Source organism: Lathamus discolor, chromosome 3 (assembly GCF_037157495.1).
Source record: "Lathamus discolor isolate bLatDis1 chromosome 3, bLatDis1.hap1, whole genome shotgun sequence".
NCBI classification, from domain to species: domain Eukaryota; kingdom Metazoa; phylum Chordata; class Aves; order Psittaciformes; family Psittacidae; genus Lathamus; species Lathamus discolor.
This window is the reverse complement of record NC_088886.1, coordinates 107,090,469-107,113,710: the sequence shown is the minus strand read 5'-3', so window position 1 is coordinate 107,113,710 and position 23,242 is coordinate 107,090,469. Positions and strand designations below refer to the sequence as shown.

At 49.8% G+C, this 23,242-nt stretch overlaps 3 protein-coding genes across 3 annotated transcripts; all 3 read right to left on the bottom strand.

Moving 5' to 3' along the window:
- Window positions 1–393: 393 nt before the first annotated feature.
- On the bottom strand, window positions 394–6,198 carry SAR1A (secretion associated Ras related GTPase 1A). The gene is made up of 7 exons (XM_065671053.1): window positions 6,091–6,198; window positions 5,635–5,709; window positions 4,262–4,381; window positions 3,651–3,716; window positions 2,990–3,093; window positions 2,221–2,352; window positions 394–1,495 (listed from the first exon to the last, which is right to left on the bottom strand). The coding sequence occupies exons 2-7, from the start codon at window positions 5,690–5,692 to the stop codon at window positions 1,379–1,381; spliced, it is 597 nt and encodes a 198-aa protein (XP_065527125.1). The 5' UTR covers window positions 5,693–5,709; window positions 6,091–6,198; the 3' UTR covers window positions 394–1,378.
- A 309-nt stretch (window positions 6,199–6,507) lies between these two features.
- On the bottom strand, window positions 6,508–17,443 carry PPA1 (inorganic pyrophosphatase 1). The gene is made up of 11 exons (XM_065671052.1): window positions 17,334–17,443; window positions 17,084–17,148; window positions 14,576–14,629; window positions 13,999–14,118; window positions 11,951–12,037; window positions 11,510–11,636; window positions 10,880–11,007; window positions 9,295–9,380; window positions 8,999–9,068; window positions 7,835–7,874; window positions 6,508–6,835 (listed from the first exon to the last, which is right to left on the bottom strand). The coding sequence occupies exons 1-11, from the start codon at window positions 17,395–17,397 to the stop codon at window positions 6,804–6,806; spliced, it is 873 nt and encodes a 290-aa protein (XP_065527124.1). The 5' UTR covers window positions 17,398–17,443; the 3' UTR covers window positions 6,508–6,803.
- Window positions 17,444–18,015: 572 nt separating this feature from the next.
- NPFFR1 (neuropeptide FF receptor 1) lies at window positions 18,016–22,085 on the bottom strand. Its single transcript, XM_065672827.1, has 4 exons — window positions 22,043–22,085; window positions 20,097–20,393; window positions 19,170–19,269; window positions 18,016–18,820 (listed from the first exon to the last, which is right to left on the bottom strand). Exons 1-4 carry the CDS (start codon window positions 22,083–22,085, stop codon window positions 18,016–18,018), a joined length of 1,245 nt encoding a protein of 414 aa, XP_065528899.1.
- Window positions 22,086–23,242: the final 1,157 nt, after the last annotated feature.

The window sequence follows — 23,242 nt, the reverse complement described above, 5'->3', positions numbered from 1 at the left end:
CCGAGGCCGGCAAGCCCTCTGCTCTGCCGCAGTTCCCCTCACCAGCGGCTCTCCTGCCTTCACATTTCCCCACAGCAGCGTCTTGCCAGGTCCGTGCACACTCAATTTTTGTATGGGCTCTGCCCTGCCATGCTGTGGGACTGCCCTGAAGCTGCTTCGCCTGATAGGGCAGCACCTCAATCACTGGCTGCCTCTCTGGGGAGAAGCCAAGGGTGGCTTCAAGCTTGGGCTGAGTGTACGGATTGATGTCAAGCACTCGTTGCTTGCCTTAGGAGGAGGGCTCGGTGACAGCGAGTTTGTTCTGTCCGTTTGCATGTTGTTTTCCCCTCACTGAGCGCAGCACCAGGCACACATGCGCAGCCAATGCCAGGTTAGACGGAGGATCGCTACCCCTTTGAAGGAGAAAGACGTCTTTATTTAACTGAAAATGCGCGCTAGACAGTAATGAAACTTCAGACAAAAAGTCCGTTGAGTATAAAAGAAACCGCTTTAGTCTACATTAATAACCTCATGATATGCAAATGTCAAACACTTCCAAGCTACAACCACCAAAACAGCTTCAAGGTTCTTCCTGTGACGCCGCAGTGAGGGCAAGGGGGGCCCAGCCTAGCCGAGGGGGGAGCCAGCAGCACGCTGGGGTTGAGCCCAGCATCCCACTGGGAGTGAGCGCCGGCGGCCACCTGCACACACTAAACCAGGAGTGCTTGCAGGGCCTCCCCTCCACCTAAAACATATCCCTGTAAACTAAAGAAGCTCGGATTGCACACGTCAGCCTCAACGGCAGCCTTGCTGTCGTCGGTCAGCGTGACACAGCACAGCCACCCTACAGCTCGGTTAAGCCCAAATGCTATGTTTATTGAGGACTTCTAATATCGTGATACCTTGGTTCAGTCATTTGTGAAATACCTAAATATCGTTAAATATGTTTTTAAAAAACCCTAGCCAGACTCTGGACTAAACAAGATGAACGGTCAACTGAAAAGTTAGAAGGGACGCTGTTTACATGAACACTTTGTTTAAAAAATATAATTGCTTTTTCTTCCTTTTTCTTAAGTCAATTAACCACAGTGGTGAGACGTGCTCTCTTTCTCAGCTGTTACTGTGCAGCCTGCAGAGTTTGACTTCCCACATCACACCAGCCCCGCTGTAACCAAACTTAAAGGGACGACGTGCACCCACGTGCAGAATGGTGCTGCCTCCCCGTCACGTGGAAAAGAGTTGTGTCACCACTGTGCGATTGGGCAGCCGAAAACCAGGAGTCTCTTGGTCAATGCCAGTATGCGGTTGGAAAGTCTTCCGTGTTCTAAATAGAAAAGTTCATAGGAAGCTGTGAACAAGATCAGTCCAGAGGAGTAAAACTCTCGTGTCCGTCCAAGCATCAGTCAATGTACTGCGATAGCCAGCGGAAGCCCTCGCCGTAGCCTTGCCTCTTCAGCACGCTGCACATAAACACCTCCATGGGGCGGGCATTCAGGTCTTTCAGTGGCACGTTTCCCTAAGGAAATCCAAAGGCAAGTCACAACGCGCCCCTGCCACCCTCAGGGAAGAGTCACTGCCCTCTATGGAAACCTCTGTCTAGGGAAACCAGTCTCTAGCCAGGGAATTTCCCCTCTCTGCTGCATCCCAGTCCCTTTGCAAGAGGGACCCACCACCAGACTTTCAAAGCCAGCAGTGTGGGAGCATGGGTGTTAGAAACACCGAAGCAAATGGGTGTTGAGGCACAGTGTGATGGACCTGCGATGCCTGGCAATGTGATACAAGAAGCATTTGTCACTGCACGCACAAGCTAGCACCGAGAGTACTAGTGGTTTACTTGCAGTGTTTTACTGCCACCGCTACCAGTATTCCTAATCAATTCTAACTGTACTGTTTGTAAGCACTGAAAAAGTGATCAGATAGGTAACGGGATAGAAATGCAGAGCAGTGAAGCCAGAAGAGCTAGACAGCATGTTGACATACCAGCTTGACACCTAATCCCCTCACTGCTGCAGAGGTACTGTGTTTTGCACATCTGGCAGTTTCAAATCTTGCCCAAGGGGGGTGGTGGCGGTATTATTACTACTATTATTATTATTATTGTTGTTGATTCATTTTGGGTTGATATTGTGGACAAATTCACAGTAACAACTCAATTAGTTTCTGGGCTGAGCCTCGTTCTGCAAGTTAACACACAAGCCCTCCCTTGCTTATGGACAGTCTGGTACTGGGATCCCTCCCTACCTTTCCTGTGGTCTGTCCATAGAGCCCGAAGATCTCCCGCAGCTTCTCCTCACTGATGGCCTCTGGTCTGTCGATTTTGTTACCCAAGATAAGGATTGGCACATTGGATATTGTTTCATCTGTCATTAGCGCCTGTGTGCAAGATGGAAGGGAAGTTGAACAGAGGCAGACAAAACCCTCATTATTTGAAGACAGTATTTTTGTCTAAGCTCTGTGACCAGCAAGGGCTATTGTTTCGTGCTCCAGTACTCCTGTAGAGGGGAGTGTCTCTGGAAAGGTTTCTCAGAAGCAGGTCCTATCTAAACCCACCGGCTGTTTTAAAACTTCTTCAAAGGCTGCTCAAGAGCCTACAGTGATCATAAAATCACAGAATGGTCTGGGTTGGAAGGGACCTTAAAACTCACCCACTTCCACCCCCACCTGCACAGGCAGGGACGCCTTCCACTAGAACAAGTTGCTTGAAGTCCCACCTAACCTGGCCTTGAGGTCAACCCACAGTAAGGGCATACCAGCTTCTCCAGCTCTGTGAGAGGGTATTTGTAAATCTGTTCTTATCCGGTCCCTGCATAAAGTCACGTGCAATTTCCTACAAGCACACACTTTGCATGGCACATCGCTAGTGTAAAAGCTGCAATGGAAGTGAAAATCCAAAGCATGAAACTCTCAAATTGTGCTGTGCACAAGTTTCAGCCCCCCCCACCCCAGCAATGTTACTCTATAATTTAGCTATTCACAGGTCTTGGGGAAGGAAAAAAGAAAGTATACTTACATTAAGTTCAACTTTGGATTCCATAAGACGTGAGTGATCCGCACAGTCCACCAGGAAGACGATCCCATTGATGGCTGGCAGGTAGTTCTTCCAGACCCGGCGAGCTGGAACACAGAAGTGACAAAGACTGCCCCATGAGACCGATACCTGAAGCCAACGGCAAAACTACACCCAAATAGGAGCCACACTCTTTGTTGTGATTTCCTCAAGACTACAGAAGACGTCCTGGGTAAGGGTCTGGCTGAGGCTGCAGGGCAGGCAGTTCAAAGAGCCAGCTACACTCTGCTTTTGTAAGCAAGCTTTGGCAGGAAGGCTGCCTTTTCAGCCTTTAGGGTGTCTGCCTTCCAGTATTTCTATGCAGAAAACCTTTGCTTAGAACTAAAAATACTTCAGTCATGAACTGGCAGCCATTTTTTTCCCCAGTGCCAGACTTAAGCAGAACTATTGAACCACTGAGACAACTGGTATCCTAGAGCCGGGAGGCTGTTTCCATATATTGCTCCACAAATAATTTCAGGCAATGAATAACCAGGCACTGTTAATTGCCATCACCTTTCAGTATCGCTTTTCGGTAGATGTTTCTTAAGGTGGCTCGGGAACACTGTACATCAGGGGGCTTGAGCTCGTTTGGTGCCTCCCACCCAGCAACTTCACTTTTTACCTTGTTCATGTCCACCCAGATCAAAAGTTGTAAAGGTCATTCCAGCAATTGTCAGCTCCTCTGATGCTGAAAAGTACAAATACAGGCTGTGTTTCAGGAAAACGATGAAGCTGTCACAGAGAGAATTTCCTGGGGACTTGAGTTAACATCACACGCTCTCCTTGTATGAGATACCCTGCAGAACTCAGGAATTCCCTGCGTTTCCCACACAGAATTCAGCCCCTCTAATGGAGTAATTTCACCAAGTCATAAGCAGGAGAAAATAATTTCTCCCACTTCCCTACTTATGCACATGCTTACTAATCTGCAATTATTATACCTTACTATACTTTTCCTTATAAACCCACTCCCCCCCAAGAGAGGCACATCATAATAGTTGAGCCATGCCAGTCCTCAGGCTCTCTGTTTTATACTTGAGAGGAAAACGCAAATCCACTTCAGCCCAGGCAATCAACATGCAACTGCAACCTCAGATGCAGGTTCAGGACTCTTAAAGTCTGTCTCCCCGGTGCAGAACTATTGCTGAGGAACCTTGCGACACCGTAACCCCATCACTAAAGAGGAAAACCCGCACGACAAGGCAGGCGGCGCTCCACTGCTGCCAGACTTACTGGGATGTAGTGTTGGGACATGCTGACCCAGCCTGTCGTCTTTGAGCATGTGCAGCAGAGTGGTTTTGCCTGCATTATCCAAGCCCAGGAACACCAGTTTTCCAGACTTCTTGTACAAACCTGGAAGGAAAACAAGCAAGAAACACTCCAGCTTGATGCTGTTTGCGTACGAACCCCTCTCTCAGGGCTATGCTGCCTCCTGTGCACACACAGGACTTCCAGCACAGGCACAGAACAGCGGGGAAAAAAAGCCCATACAGCTTGAACTGGCTTTTACCAGGGAAGCCCACGGTCATGTCTACAACAACAGATGTTTCCTATTCTCATATTCCTAAGAGCAATGAATTCTTTCCTCACATACCCCCTAACAGAAGAGTGTGCAGCAAAGTACTGCTTACGTACAATGCTTATGGATGAGTATGTTGCCCCAAAGGAGTATTTAAATGTGAAAATTAAATAAACTTGTAAAAGACAGCAGCAAGTTGTTGAAGAAGCAGTGCAAAGTGTGAAACAACAGATCACTTTCTTTAGATAAACTTGTTTGGTGTTGGCTTTCTTTTTGTTCACTGCCAGGTGAACAAAATGCTGTGGCACCTGCCACAGCAAAGTTCCCTCAAGTTTCCAGCAGAGCTTTCTCTCATCCCTCACGACCACTGCGAGGTGTTCTGGATAGACAGCACCCTATTGCTTGGCAAGGACCTCCAACAGAATTCACAACTCTGGCACGAGGAGCTTCTCCATCACCCGCAGCTCAGGAAAGGGCTGCTCGTGCCACAGTGCAGCAGCCAGCCCAGCTGTGCAGGTCCCCCTGGGTTGGGCAATGTTTTGGCCAGCACGTTCCCAAAGAGCCTTCAAACTGGATCACCCGCATTAGTTAGTGGCCAGCAGCTCCCCAGGGCATGTCATGGAACTGGTAGCTTGGTGTAGGAAGTGATCATCTGAGAAGAAGCAAGCCAGAGAGCTACAGCAGTAGGGCCAGCTCAGGTGGAACTGGTGAACTTGGATGCCATGAGGAAGAAGACAGGGTTCCCTGGCTAGGCAGCACATCTGCCTGGGGCAGCACCCTGGGCTACACAGGGCTTTGGCATCAGCCCAGCTGCTCTCGCATTTGTAAATGGCAAGAGAAGGATTGAGTGGGAGGCCAACACCTCCGGATATTCTGAAAGTTTCTCCCCCTAGTGTAAAAAACCCTTTGCTGATTTGCAGCTTTCTTGTCAGACTTCATCCTAGCCAGAGCTACTGCACACTCTGAGAGAAACACCCCTTAATCGCCAGCTCTTAAGTGACGCTGGCAAATGGGAGAAGCCAACCTGATCTAAGAGCAGCCACCACAGCTCGACCTCAGCTTTTTAACCCACATAATGTGGCATTACCTAGAAACTGCAGCACGCTGCTGAAGCCGTTGTAGAGCCATTCGAAAATGAAAGACATCGCTGAAGATTACTCGCCTGCGGGGACAAAACCAGGGTTACAGGGGTCGGAAGCCGGCGGCGTGCCCGCGCCGTGGGATGCTGCCACTCTGGAGCAGGTCCCGCTCCCGTCCGTGGCTCCGGAGCCCGAGCGCGGCCCGGCGGCAGGAGCGGTGACTAACACCCCCCCCCGGCCGGGCTCCCCTGACCCGGGCTCGGGGCGGCAGCAGGGACCGCAGCGGTGGGGGGGGTAGGTGAAGCGGCCCTGACGGCGGCCTCAAGGGCGGGCGGCGCGGCCTAGCCCCCGCCCCGCCCCCGCCCTGCCTGCGTGTCACCCCCCGCTTCCGCTCCGAGCCCGGTCCGGCCCCCGCCGCCCCGCGGAGCCCCCCCGGTGCCACCGGCCCCGCCGCGGCAGCTCACCGACGGCTGCTCCCGGGCCGCCGCGACACCGACTCCCCTCCTCGGCAGCCGCCAGCTCCCCGCCGGAAATACGTCGCACAGCGTCCCCCCACCCACTTCCGGCCCGGCGGCTTCGCCGCGCTGGCTTCCCACGTGGGCCGTGCGTCTGACGCCACGCCGCCGCGGGGGCCACCCCAGGAGGCCGGCGGTTCGAGACCGCCCCCCAGCGATAACGCCAAGGGCTGGAGGAGCCGGTTTCGAGACCGGCCCCCGGCGGACCTCGCACCCCTTCCGGAGGAGCGTCAGTCCCTGCGAGGGACATGGTACCGCATCAGCCGGTAACTCCCCCCGTCATCCCCTCCCACGCTAACAGACCCCGGCACCGAACGGAGGGGTGTGAGACTGTTACAGGGAGGGAAAGGAGAGGGAGCTCCGCCGTGCTGTTGCGGTAGTTTTTATTTCTAGCATCTGTACACGTACCGGGGGAGCAGTCGTCAGTCAGGGTTTACAAAGTACACTGCGCAACCATGCACAAGCAGGGTGGTGTGGTTCTATAAATTAGGGCTTCTAGCCTCCACCAGACCTCAGTGCAGCAGACACGTCACTGCTAGATACAGAATTCTAATCGGCAAAGATACAGGCGATGTCTCCTTGGTGTTGACACTGAAGCTACGGTTCGGTCTATTCCCGGATGTGGTGACTCCGTAGTGCGAAGGACACAGCTGTCCCAGTTCTTAGTTTTTCTGGTAGTAGAACCACTTGTCAACTGTAAGGGTCAGAAAACACCCACTTTGTAAGTAGTCATACAGCACTGCATGCCACCTCCAGTGCTCCTGTCAACAACTCCACCACCCAGCAAACAGGTTCTTGCGTGACCCTGCCTACATGTGTTTGTTTTGCTGAAGAAGCCACCCTCACCCAGGCTGCCACTGGGAGCACCCAGGCATGATTCAGTTCAGGTGAGCAGAGACAGCAAGCCAGAGGTAGCTTGGCTTCCCTCTGTCTCAGCTGGCTTGGGGAGACAAAGTCATTTTGCCTCCAACTCCCCTGTCTGCACAGAAGACATCAATTTCTTCATAAGTTTATTGCCCACGGAAAGACTGGAAATGAAAGCCTAGCTCCTCTTTCTGCCACACAGCTATGGACTCTCAACACCACCATTAGCTTGCCCTTGGGTCTTGTCCCTGCTACAGTGTCCAGACTTCCCATGCAAGGAACCCACCACAACCTCGCATGGAAGGAAAAGATGACAGCTGAGTGAGGATTAATCCCACAGCCACTGCATTCTTACAGAGGTGTGTAACTCCGCAACTGAAGTACTGAATGTGCATCCAATTTCTGCCTCTGTTCTGTGTGGGTAGGGAGTACTTCCCTTCCTTGGCTCGCCTGCATTAAGGATACTGATGAAACCCATTTTGCAGAACCAACAAAACTGGTCTCCTGCTATCACTGCACTTTAGTCCTCTGCAGGGCTCTTTCAGGACAAGCTAACCTCTTCTGAAGCAAACTAGTAAACCTCAGGTCTCTCTTACCGCTCATTTACCCACCTTGTGTACCCAAACAAAGGAGTAAGGCAACAACAACAGATGTTATTCAGGAATTAAACTGCATTACTGACACAAGTTAGGTCCAAGAAGGCCCTTTGTTTCTCCAGGTGCTAGAGCCAAACCCAGCCATCAGCTAACACCCTCATTTTCCTACTGGTAATTCCTTTGAGGAAGTCGCCACTCAGTACTGGAATATAAATGTGGGTTTTGAGACTCACCTTCAGGTGGGATTGGGTTGGCAGCTTTAGACGGTGGTGCCTGAAACAAGAAGTGCATTAGCAGACAGCAGCTGCTGGCAGAGGTTGACCTTACACCCAAAGCTCACAAGACATCATTTAGAACTTCACAAGTCTTTAATGAGCACCATTTAAGATCTAAGCAGCATGAGTTGGTCTGTGGCAGCCAGCTCTGGTCAGCTGTGAGGGAGTAAGTGAGTTCACATTGCAGCACAAGTCCTGTCATCGCCACAGCCTCCTCATTCCATAGATGTCCTACATGCCAGAGGTGCTCTGGCTTTAAGCACAGGCTGCAGTGCCATCTGCTTTTCACTACAAGCAGTTACTGCTCCAGCATCAATACAGCTGCAGGCAGCCTGCTTTTTTTGAACCTACAATGTGATGGTGGAACAGAAGTACAAGAGACTCTCAGAAACCTTCTCTGAAGAGCTTTCACCTGCTACTTAGCAACCAAAGAGAGGCAATGGGCCCTGGCTGGCGACACATCCTCCATGAGGCTGCACTTTCAAAAACTTAAAAGTAATTTGGATACCACCAGAGAATACAAACACTTTTCAAACCAATGCAATGGCTTCAAGAGTCCTGCCAAGGCTATGGAGAGACTCTGGCTTCCAGTCACATTTCCATACACTGAGGCAACATTTGCATTTTGATTCTTCTGTCCCCGTCCTCTAACCCCTTTCAAGTTACCAGCAGCACATCACACGTGTAGGAAGATGCAGTTAAGCCCTGAAACTGGACATGAGTTCTACACTGGGAACTTTAAGCCTTTCATTGCAAAGAACGCAAAGGCCCTGGCTGCAAGGCTCTCAGGAATTAGTCTTCCTTTTGTCAAATGATGACCTGTACTGTGAAGCTCTTGGAAGGCCAAATATTTAAACCCTATCTGAACAGCTGGCAGCCAAGCTGAAGTATAGCCCTTCACGCAAACTCTGGTTTAGATTCCATCTCCCAGATGACTTAAGGGCTAAGAGAAGCCTCTGGAGGAAAGTCTGGCTTGCTCCACATACATCCTATTCAATCAGAGACAGGTGCTGTTCTGAGCATACAATGCACTATTCACACAGAGAGGACAGTTAACCAAACAAATAGTACTGTTTTGCCCAATACTAACATTGGGGTTGGGATACTCAAATCTGTACTTACTGCATCCACAGTAGCTTTTGCACACTCTTGACTACAGCAGAAGGGACTGTTGGACACCGTCAGGTTTGTGCTAGAAGAGACAGGTCAGTTGTGAGAATGTGAGAGCCAAGTCTCTCTCCCAAGAGTACTAAATAATGGAACATAAAGAATCACTGTTAGAGTTGCCAAGTTGAAGGGGGAGGTCTGCAGAGACAACTGGCAGCTAACAGGAAGCATAGCACCACTCAGGAAAGGCAGCTTTGGTGTTATTTGTTTAGGGGAAAGGAAAATGCAAAGTACCACAAGCATTAACCTACCAGTTGATCTCCCCTCCATCAGTTTTCTTTGCTATTAAAGCTTTCCAGTGTTCATGAGTACTTTTAATGACATTCACAGCAAAATCCTGAAAGGTGAAGATGAGAACAAACATCATGTTATGGGTAAGCATTAGACCATCTTCTCCAGACTATCAGTTACACGGAACAATGGGCACTATTTATAAGTTGACTTTAGATACTTTCTGACTCTAGAAAGGACTCTTAGCCTCTTCCATTACTGCACCATTCAGGGACAACAGCAACCTCCCAGCATACAACAGCTGAAACAACAGAGATTTACAACACGAACTGTTTTACTTTCAAGATAGGATATGCCAAGGTCACCTAGTGAGCTTGAGGCCAAAAGAAACTGAACACAGATATTCTAGTCTCAGGCCAGTGCTATATTATTAAAGCATCTCCACTCTGCTGTCCTCCCTCTCAGTTTGCCTCCAGCAGCTAGCTGATCCCAGCATACCTGTGAGCTTTTTTCCACTCTGGGTCAATCATTCAACTGCTGTGCAGACCAACAGGAAGAGACATGCACCTACTCTAGCTCTGCAACTATTTCATAATGAATCTGCTTTCAAGCATATCACAGCTCTTTCCCTTAGAAGAAAAAGGGCTATATGCTCAAGCATTAACCTGTCAGCTGAAGAAGGAAGCACACAAAATCCTTTGTTTGCACCGACACCAGTAATAAATATCCTGGTTTGATACCATACAGAGCCAAGTAAAACATTACATAAATGCACAAGGTTATTTGTCCCTATTTTACAATTTGGCCTTGATTCTGGTTCCACCCATCCAGAGAGGCAGTGAGATATCCCAGCCCACCCAAGCTACCACTGTGCTAAAGCCTAAGGGGACAGGCCCACTCCTACATGACTTCCATTTCAGCCTCCCTTACCCTTTCCTTCCCAGGCGGGGCTTTGTAGGCCCTCCCCTTCTCTGCACCAACTCTGGAGCTCTGGGAGTTGAGTCACCTCGCTAACACACTCAAGGCACAGCAGGACCGGCAAGAGGAAGGGTGCAGAAGCAGGATTTCACCCACTCAGGAACCACAAGTTACCTGACCCAACCCAGAGAAGAGGCAGAGGTACAATGCTTCCACAGCAGAGCCTTACTCAAAGGGTGTGAGGGAACATTTTATGCCTGAAGAAAGAGGCATTTTAACTTCTGTGCACTTCAACTTGCACCAGGCTGCAGTGGAACAAAACCAGTGAGCAAGGGAGGCAAAGGGTGATGTCAAGCACCCTTGCTCCAAAGCGGGAGCAAATAAACCTAGTGCTTTCCATCCTGGTTCTGCCAGAGAGGCTCCCAGCCCTTAAAGTGATCTCACATCAATGTCATCTAAAAGAAACACTGATAATATCCAACAGCAGCAGGTGATAACCCTATGCTTTTTCTCCTAGTATTCCTGCAAGCACTAGGCTGAAAACAAGCTGAACAGTAGGCTGGAAAAACAGCAGGAAGAATTAAGCCAACTATTAGTAGCCTCATAGAAACCCATTCTCTCAGCAACTACTCATTCGTGGATGTGGTGCCTTGGCACGCTCACAGTAACTAAGAAATGCAATGCTACCTTGTCTTTAAATTCGCCATTAAAAGCAAACTGGTTTTCTGGCTTTCCGTCAGGTACTTTGTATCTTCTGAACCAGTCCACTGTAGCTTCTAAGTATCCAGGTTTCATTCTTCTGACATCACTGATATCTAGCCAGGGAGAAAACGTTTGTTAGCCAGACCTAGTGACAGAAGTTACCTAGCTACTTTACTGCTCTTCTGAGGTGCCCCTCTTTCAGCCCCTCCTCAAGTAGCCTTTGCAACATTTCAGACAGGTTACAGTAAAGACACAAAGTGGATATCTGCACAAGAAAGTTAGTGTTTCATATTCACAGTATCCTGACCGCTCCCAGGACCATGGACTCATTTCAACAGCTTTGATTAGAGACTTAACTGGATAATCCCTTTCCTTCCACTCAGAGGACAGGCTTTACAACCACTCTCTTCTTCAAGATGCCAGGCTGTGCAGGACGTGGACAATTTGTGATAAACAGTAAAATGTCTTGATATAGGACTGACAACATCCTGTTCTGCTGTCCTTCCAGTATCACAACCGATTCATACCATGGCATAGAAGGATCAAGCCCACGTCCTGATTTGAAAGTTTCCTACAGGCTCTCAACTAAGCCTGCTCCTCCCTCCTGTTGCTTACCATTATAGCTGTCTGCTTCAGGGTCTTCAACATTGATAGCAATTATCTTCCAGTCTGTCTCACCCTCATCAATCAGTGCCAGAGTGCCCAGCACCTTCACTTTGATAACTTCTCCTCGAGAGCAGACCTGAAAGGACAAAGACCTTATTGTCTGTATTGATGCATCCAAGGAATGCACAAAAGGAGACTGTGTGAGCTATGAGAGTTCAGCAAGCAGTGGGTACCAGGAAATTAGATATCACTTATCAGCAGTTCATAATCCTTGGCTCACACGGCTTGTGCTGTAAGACCTCATCAACAATCTCCAGAGACAGTGAAGGGAAATAAAAAAACACATTCTTAAGGTAGAGGAGGTAGGAACTGAATAATGTCTCTGGATAATTGACTTCAGAGACATTAATGACATGTTTCAAAAGAGAGTTACCCTTTAGAACACATTACCTTGCTTCCAATTTCACACACATCAATCGGATCATTATCTCCACAGCAGCCAGTATTTTCATCTTTGTGACCTGGATCTTCCCAAGTCTGAAAAAAAAGAACCAAACAAAAAAAAAACCCTACACAAGTAAGAACTCTCCGGTTTCAAGAGGACATAAAAAGCAGGTTTATTTCAGACATGCAATTGCCTCCAAAATACAGGTGATGGCCCACTTCACACAAGCTTTCAGATCTAGTGGTTGGGCTACTATTCCATATATACTATACTTGTGCCTGAAAGAGCAGTTTGAATCCAAACTAAAAGGTCTTATCTTGCCAAAGTAAACTGCTCCCTCCTACAGACAAACCATTTTTCAACAACTTTCCAGACTTCCTCCTCCATTGCACAGCTACATAAAGGTAAAGTTCACATCTATAAAGAACATTCATTGATTTGGCTGCCTGCCTATTCCTCTCGCTATTCATGTCTTAACAGAAGTTTCCTGAACTCCAGATAGCAGTCCACCAGACACAGAAGACAGACAGGGTGGATTATTTCCTTTTAATTAAACAATTAAAGACGCGTTGTTACACTAGAGCAGTGACAGGAATGTAGAGTCCCATACCCTGGGCTTCCCAGTGTCCTAGTGCATCTCACCTAAAGAGGCGAGTACAAGCTGAAAGACAGGACTCCAGAAGGCATGTCAGCTATGCCTCCAAAAATAATAGCTGCTTAAAACACACTTCTGATCAGGAGCAAAAGGACACTGTGCCTGCTGGCACTGTAAGGAGCATCTACCTCTAAGGCTATTGAGATATAAAAAGAAGCAATTCTTTTTTCGAATTTCTGCATGCCAGGACACAACTGAAGTAGTCAAGACCTTGTGATGCATCCAGAGCACTCAGGAAGATGCACTGAAACCTGGGTGGTGCTGAAGGACTCTTCAGAATTGTCACCACACTTCTCTGCAAGGAAGCGTTAAGTTCAGTCCCTTGTCCTTGGTGCATACACAACTTTGAATCACTAACACATGACTGAGTAAGGCTTCAAAAGCTGTAACTCTGTACAGAAAAAAACTGGCTCCAGAATCCATCCAAGTAGGAAACAATTCAACTTTGAAACACCATCTTAACCCACTTGGAGGAAACACTTGACATGCACGGCTATCAAGACTACAGCTACGAAATTCAGTGTGTTACCCTGTGAACTGTCACTGAGAATTTATTTCTCTAAAGGAAATTCAGACCTTGGAGAACATCAGAGGCAAACAGCCTTGCTCAAAGGTCCTCTTTACCTAACAGTCACCAGCCAGTTAAGAGCATACATCCAGGTGTCACCATCTGTCAATCCCACCTTACCAGCTGTTTCAGAGAAAGTATGTTTGTGCACAGTCTCAGGGCTTTCGAGTGCCCTTCTGCCACTCAGAACCAACACTGAGCACAGGGCATGCACTACCATCCAACAGGTCAATACATTAGTCTAGCTGTGTGTTTTAGACCCTGAACAGTAAGAGGGGCAGAAATGGGAAAGATACAGTCTTCAGATCTTTGTGGCCCACATCCAAAGCCTAAAACAATCAGCTAATTCACAGCAAGAAAAATCTTTTGTAAAGATTAAGTCTAAGGGCTGTACACTGAGATTCTGTACCATTAGTTTAAAACTTTAGCTCTTTATGCTTCACCAGACAGCAACTGAGGGCATTGCATTGCCAGATGCTCAGTTCCTTTTGTAGTGACACCTTCCTTGACCCAAAGACAAGGACCTGCCAGCTACTGTCCAACCAAACTGCCAGGTGGCCAAGGAGAGGCGCAACAGTTGTTTACCCTCAAGCAACTTGTTCACAGCATGAGCTACAAACCTAACTCTTGAGATTTCTACTTAAAAGTACCCCTGCTTTCTTAACAAATTCTCTTCATTATCAAGACTATATATTCAGCTACAAATGCTGTGCTCCAGATCAGACTCTCAGCCAACCTTTTGCTCATTAATGTAGTGGTAGTCACAGACACAGAGTCATCCTCCCTCCTCCCAGCCAGAAAGGATGAGCCACCGAGACAAATCATAGTACCTGTGGAATAGCACCATAATTCCAGATATAACCTTTATGGGGAAACACGTTAGCTACGTAGCGAAGTTTTCCTTTCTTCACATCTTGCTTAATTGGGTTTAAAGGATCCTTTGTTGCAATCTGAAAGAAAAGTCACAGAAATCTCTCCACTCTGCTCTAAGAAAAACCAAGAATTTAATTATATTTTTTTTTTAATGAAGCTGGCCACTATCTGACAAGCCGAGACACCAGGAGCTGACCCTGAAGCCTACAGCAGATACTGAATAACTCCATTTCCTGTTGCATTGCCATATCCTGGGATACAGTTTTCAGCAGACTTACAAATGTCAGAAGCACATGCGGTTGAGAGCCAGAAGATGCCGCTTTAATTGGAAGTCACAGAAGACTACTGAGTTATTGTAACTTCTGCAAGTCTCAGACTCCATACTAAACCTTTAGCATCAAGGAAGTATTTACATGAGAAGTTAGAAACCACTCAGATTCACAAGGTGGAAGTACGGAGGAGAGAATCAGCAAAGCCAAGGATTATTACACTAGTCAGCTCAAGCACTTAAGCTAGGAACTGTAATATAATTACCTCCATTTTAGCATTTGTCCATCGAGGTACTTCCACAACCATATTGAACACATTCTGAAGAAAGCAAAATATCAGTGAATGGTAAAGAATCTCAAGACCACACTTTAAACTAGGGACACATGTAAGTAAGCATGACAGCCAGTTCACATGAAAACCATAAGCTTTCCCTCCCAGTGCCAGTTTTGACACAGTTGGTAGGAGTAAGCCATCTAGCTAATAACATGGGTACCTATATACTATTCTCACCAACAGAGAACATTACTCCCAAATATTCTAGTTTGTCTTGAAGCAGGGAAAGATGCATGAGCTCCTCCATCCCAAATTGACACTCCTATAAAAGCAGACCTTGTTAGCAGCATGGTGCAAGGATAAAGATGTAGGATAGAAACAGAACCACATCTTGTGGTACCTAGTTTACAGGTGATACTTGATAACATCTACTGCTGATTCCAGCTGGGCTGAGAGGACTTTCAAGAGTTCAATGTCAGGCTCCTCCTCGAGAAAACAAGCTTTTCCATGCTTGAACCTTAACATTTGCTGTTTGTAGAGATTATGGCTTTTAACAAAAAGTCAAACCTTGCTCTCTAGCATTAGCAAGGTTTCTAATCCCCACGTTAAGCACTATTATTAGTCTTGCAAAGCCCCTCAAACCTGTATCGTGCCATAATTAGATTGCTATAGTGCAACAAGGGCTGTTACATCACTGACTTTGCCCACACCTTTTCCTAACACAAGTTTATTACATCCCTTAATTGCAGGGGGTTACTGTTCATTTGCAATATGCATGTGAAAAGGTATATACTATTTTTATTTATAAGTAGCTTGAGGAAAGGAATGAGGTAATCGTAACTAGCTAGGCAGGGTGCTTATGGCCCTGCAGGCAAGGAAAGATAGCTTGGGGGTACATCTCTGTTGCTTGCAGCCTTCCCACAACTGATCTTACAAATCTGCCTTGGTCTAAGAGACCCAGTAAGTAGCCCAAGGTCATTCCTTTGCAATGCCAAGACACACAGGTACAGATGAGGTCAGCACATCCCAGCCCTAGACTGAAAAAAACCAACCCCACCCTGCAATCCTCTCAGTGTCTTAGAAGTCAAAGGATAAAGATCAAGGAGCCCAGACAGGGTAAAGCAACCTTTTGCTCCTAGCTGGGCTTCCTACCTTAGCTGGCAATGAACCTACCAATTAACAAGTAAAACCTCTGCAGAGAGTCACTGCAGCAACAGAAAGACGTCTAATGTGATCAGCACTATTGTGTAACTTCAGGGACTGACCTTTAGTGATTCTTGCTTCTCTTAATGACTTCGCACCAACACGCTGGCAACCAGTACTAAGCAACTGAAGTGAATCCCAGCAGTCCAGTTTCCCTTGTTATGCGTTACAAGTCCACAGAAACCCTCCTCACCCCTATGCTCACTCCCCTGCTCTTTCCTCCCCTGTTCTGTGTCTGCAGTGTAGTGTTACCTGGATTTCCCTTGCCTGAGTTGCCTTTCAGATACCTGCTTTTGAAAACTGCTTTCTCAGTCAGCCACTGAAACTGCTTCACCACTGTCCTTGATGATTACAACCTGTCTTTTCCCTTCTGAGCAGGCAAAAGCCACGTCAGGCTTTCCAAAGCAAATTCTGACAATACCTGCACCTCAAAGCTCAATCAGGTACTTTTTAGAGGCTCATTTCTCAGTCCTGCATACTCTTTTCCTTTCCCATATCCACTCTGTATCTCCAAATTACACCATGAACATTACAACAGTTCATCCACCCCGTTTCTCAAACTGCACAGCTTTTTAGTATGTGTTAAAAGGAGAGAGAGCTACAAAGGTAAGGAACCCAGTTAGAGAGCCCTGACAAAGCATTCAGTGAAAACTGAAACACAGCCACTTCAGCTTCCTAGAGCTGGGGCACTTAGGCAGTGATTCAGAACAGCCTAATTTGCCTAACCACCAGCTGAAGGAAGGATGTAAAAGCCCTGCAACACTGCACTTTTTGTGAGGCAAGAGGCTCCCAAGAGCTGCTACAGTAAGAATTTAACATCCCTGCCTTCTGATCAGCAGCCGATTATAAAGTGGCTTTACTGCAGTCAAAACCCAAGCCTGAAATATCATCCATGGGCGTGGATGTAGATATTTAGCTAAAGAGAAAACTGATTCTTTTAACCCAAAACCCTTTCACGTGGCCTCATGGGCAAATTCGAGACAACCACTCTTATCTCAGACACAAACACGAGAATCAGATCACCTGCTCTCTTCTCTTACATCATTCTACCCGAAAGAGAGGTAAAGTCTTGGCAAGATCTGACGGTGCTTCTGTTAGGTGCTCCTGCCAAGAGGAAGTGCAACGGACCGGGAGTTTCTCTCAGGTACTCCAGGCTCGCAGGGCCACCCTCCTAGCGAGCACCGATACACCAATGCTCACACCCAGAGCTCCAGCGGTCTCTCTTGTCACTGCCCCCAAGCCGACGAGGCCACGCGAACTACCGAGTGCTCTTCGCGCCGGTCCCTCTCCCCTTACCTTGCCGGCATCCGCGTAGATGGGGATATCGTGGAAGGGGGAGATGTAACACCCGGCGGCATCCTCTGCAACGCAAAAGGGGGCGAGTCAGGCGCGGCCTGAGGGGGGCACCTCACACTGAGGAGGGGGGGCACCTCACACTGAGGAGGGGGGGCACCTCACATTGAGAAGGGGGGCACCTCCGCCTCCCAACCCTCACACCGGGAGGACGAGGAGAAGGAAAGGGACAAGGAAGGCGGCGGGGACTCACTGAAGAAGAGCCGGTACTCCAAGCTGTGAGGCGCGGCACGCTCCTCCACGCTGTATCCAGCCATGCTTGCCGCGCAGCCCGCCGGTCACGCACTGCGCAGACGCGCTGCGCCGCGCCCCCCGGGCCAAGGGGGTGGCTACTGCGCATGCGCCAAGGTCTTTGCGCAAGCTCCGCCCCGCGCCGGGCGGGCGCGCGCACCGCCGGCGGCAGCCGTTCTCGGCGTGGCGTGGCAGGGGGGACGCGGGGTCGCGTGGCGAGTGTCGTGATAGAGCACGTCGTGATTCTCCATGTCACGGGACAGCCCGTTCTCCCCGTGGCCTGTCATTCCGCAGGGAACTTGGCTGGTGGCCCCCCCCTTCCACCCCCAATCTGCCGTGGTGGGGGTGCGGAAAGCAGAGGAGCAAAAGGCAGGGATGTGGCATCAGCAGGATGCGTCTTTATTTCAGTGACTCACGGCCCATAGAGTCATGGAATGGTTTGGGTTGGAAAGGATCTTAAGAGAATCTAGTTCCAACCCCCCTGCAGGGATGCCTCACACTAGACCGTGTTGCCCAAGGCGCTGTCCAGCCTGGCTTTGAGCACTGCCAGGAATGGTGCATTCACCACTTCTTTGGACAACCTGTTCCATGATGTGGAGATGCACCCTGTTTCCCACCCCACAGGCCCCTGGTGCCATGGCTGCTCAGCTGTCCCATGCGTGGACACCGGTGCGGCGTGGTGCCAATGGCCCTGACTCAGAGGCGGGTGGTGAATCACTGGCCCGTGCATGCGTGAAGACACGGTTGCGGGCACCAAAGAAGATCCCATGGCTCCTAGAGGTGTAGGACCCATGGTGGTGGTGATGGTGATGGCAGTGGAGTGAGCAGATGGGGGCTCTGAAGGCCTCCTGGAAGCCCCGTCGGAAATTCTCGTTGAAGTAGCCATAGATGATGGGGTTGGCGCTGCTGTTGAAGAAGGCCAGCCAGTGGGCAAAGGGAAAGACGTAGACGGTGACAAGGCGGAGCTGGCCCTCGCTCAGCTGGCCATAGTCCGTCAGCAGCATCAGTGTCCAGAGGGGCAGCCAGGAGAGAGTGAAGAAGAGGGCGACGATAATCAGCATGTTGATGACCTTGGCCTTCCTCCGGGAGACTTTCCTCCCCTCTGGCTCCTCTTGGCCATGGGCAGGTGCCACTGACTTGAAGAGCTTGAAGGCAATGCGGGCGTACATGACAACGATAAGGGCGAGGGGGGCTACATAGATGTGGGAGAAGAGGACAGTGGTGTAGATCCTTCTCATCCCCGTCTCAGGCCAGGCCTCCCAACAGGAATAGAGGGGGTAGGAGTTATTATAGGTGTCCACCATGAAGTAGTGCTCCTCCCTGGTGACAGTCAGGGTGATGGCAGCAGGGCACATGATGAGCAGGGCTAGCACCCAGATGATAGCGATGGTCACCAGGGCTTTCCTGAGTGTTAGCTTCTGCCGGAAGGGGTGGACGATGCAGCGAAACCTGTGGGAGGGCAGGCATTGGTGGCTTTGGGCACCTGGTGGGATGTCTCTGAGGAAGGAGGGTAGCCAGGACCCAGGGGTGGGAGGGGATGATAAGGTGGGTTTCTCTTTACATATGGCTTTTGGTGACAGAGATAGGTAGGGATCTCTCCAGATTTGGTGTTTTCAGGTCAAGGTGGGGAAGGACACCGTGCTGGGATTCTCCATGGGTAACTTTGTCATCCTTCTGGAGATCTGGGACACACTCCTGATGTCCCCAGGAGATTTCCCATGATGGAAACCACATGGGATACCATAACACTCTGGCGGTGGCTAGGACCCCATGTCCCCACATGTTCATGCCAACATACCTCTCCACAGCGATGGCCACCAGCGTGAAAACAGAGGCAGAGACAGACATGCCCTGTATGAGGCCACTCATTTTGCACATGGTGTTGTCAAAGGGCCAGCCTGTGAAGGGACACCATGGAGGTTGTAGGTACCTTTGGCTTGGACAATTACATCACCAGCTCCCTCCAGATGTCCCCATCTACTGTGTTGTTGCTGGGGGTTGCTAAATCCTGCTCCTAAGGGGGAGTTGTGTTTTGGCTCTTACAGAGATGGCCTTTAGCAACAGATGCTTGGAGAAAAAACACAAAATTGGTAAAAAAGATGCATGTTACATTTCTTAGAAGCTCAAGAAGCATGGTAGTTGTAATTCCACTTACCCTTATATAGGGCTTGGGGTGTTTTCATGGGGACTGACCTCGTGATCCTCCATCAGAAGGGCTTTTGTCTTGTTTCTTGATCCCAATGCTACGGTGTTGGCAATAAATAAATCACGCCCCATAATAAATAAATACAGACTCTGCCCTGTGCCCAGCTACTGCTGTGGTTAAACTCCACCAACAGTGCCACTGTCACCTTTTATCTTTGTAAAGGTCAATGGGCAGAGCTGAGCCAGCACAGGAGAAGATCGATGTAAGGTGGGTTTTTTTCAGGGTTGCTTGGTACAGAGTGGCTGAACTTTAAATAAATGTGTAAATGTGGCATTAAGGTCACTTATTTTGCCAAAAAAGTCCAAAGCCTCAAAGAAAAATGTTTTCCTCCCCCTAAAATAGTAGCTGTTAATGAAATTATACCTTTCCTCAGAAGTGGTTGAGTGGCCACCACCTGCCCTCCTCATCTTCAGCAAAAACATCACCCACAGGGTGGCCTCGTATGTGGGGGGCAGAAGGTGGGTGGTGTTCACCACCATTTTCTCTCCCCCTGTTTTTGTCTTGCCCTCTACTACTCACCTGTGATGAGGTTGTCCACCAAGGTGGTGGGCATGCAGAAGATGCCCACCAGCAGGTCACTGATTGCCAAATTGAGTATGAACACGTTGGTGACCGTCCGCATCTGGCGGTTCTTCACCACGATGAAGCACACCAGGATGTTGCCGATCACGCACATGAGGAAGATGAAGGTGTAGGCCAGGATGAACATAGCAGCCACGGGGGAGGAATGCTGATAGTACGCCAAGAAGGTGTAGTTCTCCCTCGGGAGGTGGCTCTCACTTGTGGTAGAGTTGGGCCAGCTGCCATTGGAAGGGCCTGAGGGAAGGAAGGCAGCACAGCAAAGCTGGGAGAGCATAAAGCTATTATGCTTTATCACATGGAGGTGGGGTTCCATATTTGCACCAGTGCCCAGCCTGGCTGGGACATGTTCCACTGGCATCTTCTCAGTGGCTCAACAAGTCTCCTCCTCCTTGGGTTACACAGCCCAGCCCAAGGTACTGCAGCACCTCCTCTGAAGTATTACTTTATATCATTAGTATTTTATATCATTATTTTAACAAGGAATTAAAGCAGCACAGAAGACATCCTGTTCTCGTGGGATTTCTGTAGGGATAATGCAGGGAAGAGAAATCCATGTCTTGACACTGCAATGCTCTGGCAGTGTGGGAGCTTTATCTGTGGGGGTCCCTAGTACAGCCAGCCTGGGAGCATCCCTACTCCTGGGTGTCTGCTGCTGCTGCTTCTCCTTGTGTTTATGAGGTCCACAATGTGAGATCCCCAAAAATCTTCTACCCAACAAAGCTCCAGTACCCAAAGGAGAGGGGCTGGGGAAGCGAAGATCCTTTCGTCCCCTTACATATAAAGCAATAATTATGCGTAATTATGATGGTTATATGGGACCCTGATTGCTTCTCATGGAAGGGGGATGACATTTTGTCACTACAAGTTTAACAGGGGGAGCAGGTCTGTGCAGCACCCACCCTTGGGTTTCCCTGGCTTTACGCAGGCAGGGACACAAGAGGATGCCGCGTGCAGGCAGGAGCTGCCTGCAGTGGCGACTTGCTCCAGGCAAACCCAGGCTGTGATTTTAAGACAATAAAAGGCATATTTTTGCTTTAGAGGCTCAGCCTAACCACCGGCAGGTCAGCACTGCTCTGAGAAAGCACTGCAAAGCCACTGCATGATGGGCGGCTGTATCATCCCCCCAGCCCTGTGCCGGTGCTCAGCTTGCCATCCAAGATGCTTTTCCCAGCTGCTGGGACCCCTGGCTTCTCTAAGGCTCTGTCACACAGGGGTTGCGCTGCCTGGGTAATATGCTACTGTTCTGGGTGCAGGATTTGGCCAATACATTTCCAGCGGAGCTTCAGAAAGGTGCCAGAGGGGTTTGCAGCACCAGCACAGGAGAAGGAGCCTCTCAGAGAGGCAAGGAAACATCAGGGCTATTGGAGCAAGATGCTTCAGCTGGTCAGCATCAGATGCACGCACATGAACTGGCTTCTTTAGCAGAAGTAATAGCAAAGACTCTAATGAGATTGCCTGAAACCTGTGATATTAAGCCTGAAACTTTGCTGGACTTCATCTCTTTGGGCTACAGTGTCTTGCAGCATTAGTGGGAGGTGGGTATCCTATGCATAAAAAATCACAGGCAATTTCAAAAGCGAGGTGGAAGATGAGGAAAGGAAAATAAGGGGCTGCCAAGTGCCTGGGTTGGTGCTGGATAGATGGAGACATCCTCCGTTCGGCGCTGACGTCTGGGACGCGGTGACGAGGAGAAGGGGGGACACCGGCCGGGGGGCGATGGGTCACCTGCCCCGCTGCCTGGCTCAGGGAAACCACCACAGGGAAAGACCGAGTTGATGGAATAGGGGTCGGAAGGTGGTGGTGGTGGTGGGGAGGACACGGGGGGTGGAAGAGGCTGGACACCTATTTGAAATGAATGAAATAGATCGGATCTTGGTACTCACCTCCACTGTCCCAGCCCGGTTCCGGGGGTGGCATCGCCGGCATGCGGGCAGGGGGGGGCCTGCCGCCGGGGGAGCTTGCCAAATTTGTCCCCGTTCCTCCTCCAGTCCCCCTCCCGGAGCCGAGCTCCGGTGCCGGTACCGCGCTGCCGCTGGTGCCGCCGAGCCGGTTGCGGCTGCTCGGCGGCTGCAGCGGAGGGGGGCGGCGGGGGGACAGCCTCCCATCGTCATGGATACCGGGGTACGCACCCCCCCCCGCCCGAGGCAGAGGGAGCGGGGGCAAGGAGAGAGCTGGAGCAGGTTTGGTCCCGGGGAAGGGTCGGGGGTCCCCCCGCCACCCAGAGGTTCCCACCCTGCTGCTGACTCCCTCTCCTCCAGCTGATGCCAGCTCCTGCCTGCCCCGGGGGGGAGGAAACACGCTGGGAGCCCCAGCACGAGTTGGGAGGACCACTGTTCTCCACCCAGTGTAAATCACCCACACAGTGGGGAAAAGCAATATGATCCTTTGGGATGCTGGTCCCAGCCCAAAGCTGCTCTGCTCGACTCCAGCTCCTCTCTGATTGCCAACATCAACAAACCCCCTCTTACCATGGTCTTTTACCAAACATCGGGTTTGGCAACTCTAGAAGTCAAATATTTACAGAAGCAACCATTCCTGGATGCCCCCAGCCAGCCCATGCTATTGGGGAGCATTTATCCCTCAAAAAACCAAAGGAGTAAGCATGGGAGATGTTTAAACAAGCCATTTTGAGATAACACCTGCAGTTTCTCCCAGGGGGTGTTTTGCAGGCTGTAAGGGATACCAGCATGCTTGGCAATGGCCTCCCCAGCACCAAGGAGCCGCTCTCTCTGGACCACATGCTGAACCCCACAGCCTATTTCTTCCAGGGAGAGAAAGTGGCACATCTTAAAGACCCACAGTACCCAGGATGTGGGTACATGCTTCTGGGGACACCCATGGGGTGAGCAGTGTGTGGAGACCCACTGGCGCTGGGTTGTTTTGATTTCCACAGTGAAAAAAAATGTGGGGGGAACCCCCCCCCACAATTTCCCTGGAATCCAGCAAAATCCTGCTCAGGTCTGAGTGGAATTCAGCTGGAGGCTTCAGCGTGAGCTGCAGTAAGCAGCCTTGGGGATATGCAAAGGGACTTCTTTAAGGAGAAGACTGGTAATTCAAATTTAAGCAGATACAAAACCCCAATG